Here is a 2,776-nt window from a genome sequence, read left to right as displayed (position 1 = left end):
TAGCTTTAGTCACTTTTATTGGTATAAACACCTAAATTGAGATCTAACAGCAAATAAGGATTGTGCTTGTCCATAATAACCTTAGCTGTGAAATCTACTCAGACACAAGACATACAACCTTCCACATACACAAGTTATTTGTCAGCAAAGCAGAATGCTGCCATTCTGAAACAATTACATACAGTAAAGGTTTTCAATATTTTATTAAAGAAAACAGTCAAAATGTACAAGTATTACCCAGGTTTGTAGATAACTTCCTATAAAGGCAGTAAAATATGAATTTCAATCTAGGTTTTAAAAACTGCTATAGTTGCTTATTTTTAAAGTTGGTATTTTAAAATCACATTTCACAAATAGTTCTGAAATATTACCAAATGAATAGTGCAACAAGAAAAATTGAAATTAGTTCTACACTGTTTGTATGTCAAGCAAAAGTTATAACTAACTGCTTCAAATACTCAAACCATTTGAGAATGAATGAACCCAACAGCTCCCACCAAAACTGACTTCTGACCACATTAGGAACGTCCTCTTCATGTTCTTCACTTACTTAAAATCAAATTATAATAAAACAACACCTCTTGAGGTCATCAAAAATAACTTTAGTATAAAATTGTCTTGGCCCTTATCAAATATTACATGAGTAAAATTGTTAAGCCTTTATCAAAACAGACAGGAATAGGGAAACAAAAAAAATGTCATGGCCTTAATCCATATCTGTTGGAATCATGTTTAGAAACGTTAGAAGCAAGACCAGAAACTCGGAGCCCTGTTTTGTTTTTAAAAACCACACAATCACAAAGAAAAAAACAGCTTCTTACTGCCTAAGGTTTGGGGGTGTTCTGCTCAAGTACCTGTTCCCATAGACAGCAACCTGTTATGTTCTGAAGAGAGCATACACAAAATATAGAAAAATAAATAAAATAGCTTCTTACAGCCTAAGGTTTGGGTGCTGGGTGGTGGTTTAGTATGTCCCCCACAGGTCACACTCTCTTGAGCTCATATGCAGAAATATGGAAATTTATATCCATCTTTCTTTTTTGAGAAAGAGAAAAGCCCCCCTACATCCCAAAGCTCTTGAGATCGCAAAGGATGGTGCCCTGGGTGCTCTGGATGCTTTGGCAGCATGGGAAGTGGGCTCGGAGACAGACCCTGAGCTCCTTGTTGAAGATGAAGCAGAGGATCGGGTTGACCCCTGCCTGAGCAAACGTCATCCAGACGGAGGTGGTCAGGTACACCTGGGGGATGGAGCTGGCCTTAATGAAGACCCGCAGGTAGCAGGCCACAATGTAGGGGGACCAGAGCAGCAGGAAGAGCAAGGTGATCATGTAGAACATCTTGCAGAGCCTTTTCTCCATCTTAAACTCCTCCAGCACCAGCAGCCTCTTGATCTGGCTGTGGGTAGCCTGCCTTATGCCCACAAGGGTGGGCGGCGTGGGCCCCCTGCCAAAGCCAGCCGTCCAGTTCGCAGCCGCTTGGCCGGTGGCTCCCGGCCCGTGGAAGGTCCAGTTCTGGCTGATGGCCGGTACCAGCTGGGCTGGCTTCATCTTGCGGTGGCCGTGGATGAAGAAGAGCAGCTTGATGTAGACCAGGTGGGTGGCGGCAATGACGGCCGCCAGCATGAGCATGAAGCCCAGCGTGTCATTGGCCTTGACGTAGCGGTGCTCGAAGATGCACTGTTCCTCCTCCCGGATGAATTTGTAGGTGCCCACGTCAAAGACGGGGGGAAAGGCCATGGCCATGGAGAGGGTCCACACCATGCACACCACAGCCAGGCAGGTCCAGCCTGTCATGCGCTTGGCGTAGAAGCGGTGGTGGGCGATGGCCATGTAGCGTGTGACCCCCACGCAGAAGAGCAGGAAGGCGGCGTGGAAGCAGAAGAGCACGGCCAGGAAGGCCAGCACCTTGCAACTGAGGGGCCCGTGGGGCCAGGCGGCCCCGCTGCGCACCGACAGCATGACGAAGGGGAAGCAGGCGAGCGAGCGGAGCCCGTCGGCCAGGCAGAGGTCCAGCAGCAGGTAGTAGGGCGCGCGGTGCAGGTGCCGGTCCTTGAGGATGAGCCAGGCGAAGAGCACGTTGCCGGCCAGGCTGACGCAGAGGATCAGCCCCAGCGTGGCGAGCTTCAGCCCGGAGGCGCTCAGCAGGCCGCCGGCGCTGGGCAGGTGCGGGCTGCTGCTGCTCCCCAGCTCGCTGCTGTTCGCCATCGGGTCCTTCCTCCTCCTCCTCCACTCCTCCTCCTCCGCGCGGGCAGGGCCGGGGGCTTAGGGCCGGGGGCTCAGCGCCGCGGCAGCGCGCCGGGGCCGAGGGCCGCGCCGCCCGGCGCCCCCATGCCCGCAGCCGCCGCCGCGCTGCCGCCGCCGCCGCCCCGGCCGCCCCGGCGAGGCGGGGCGCTGCCGCCGCGCTCCCCGCGGGCCATGCGGCTCCCGCGCCCGCGCTAGCTCCGCGCCCGCCGCCGCCGCCGCCCCGGGGGCATCGGGGATGCGCTGGGGGGGATAGGGGGGCGCGGAGCGCAGCGGAGCCTCCCCTTACCGCCGGCAGCTGCTCCTCCGCGCCGGGCGAGGGGCCGACCGAGCCTGCGCACAGCGGCGGCGGCGGCTCTGCCCAGCTCCCGCTGAGGACAATGGGGTAAATCCCCCTCCCTCTCTCCCTCCTTTTTCCCTTCCCTCCTCCTCCTGCTGCTCCTCCGTCCCTCCGCCCACGCCTCCGCCCCCCGCGCAGCCCGGCCCCTGCGGAGCGCGGGGCTGAGCCAGGCGCGCAGCGGCGCGGAGCGGCGCGG

At 55.8% G+C, this 2,776-nt stretch overlaps 1 protein-coding gene across 1 annotated transcript; it reads right to left on the bottom strand.

Moving 5' to 3' along the window:
- Positions 1 to 2,273, bottom strand: GPR27 (G protein-coupled receptor 27). Its single transcript, XM_010390407.3, has one exon. The coding sequence runs from the start codon at positions 2,202 to 2,204 to the stop codon at positions 1,062 to 1,064; it is 1,143 nt and encodes a 380-aa protein (XP_010388709.3). The 5' UTR covers positions 2,205 to 2,273; the 3' UTR covers positions 1 to 1,061.
- Positions 2,274 to 2,776: the final 503 nt, after the last annotated feature.

Source organism: Corvus cornix, chromosome 12 (assembly GCF_000738735.6).
Source record: "Corvus cornix cornix isolate S_Up_H32 chromosome 12, ASM73873v5, whole genome shotgun sequence".
Classification (NCBI taxonomy): Eukaryota; Metazoa; Chordata; class Aves; order Passeriformes; family Corvidae; genus Corvus; species Corvus cornix.
The sequence above is the reverse complement of the archived record's forward strand: the minus strand, read 5'-3'. Positions and strand labels throughout refer to the sequence as shown.

What these genes read in the sequence shown, in the direction of transcription:
- GPR27 (XM_010390407.3), bottom strand. Translation starts at nt 2,204, where the DNA reads ATGGCGAACAGCAGCGAGCTGGGGAGCAGCAGCAGCCCGCACCTGCCC.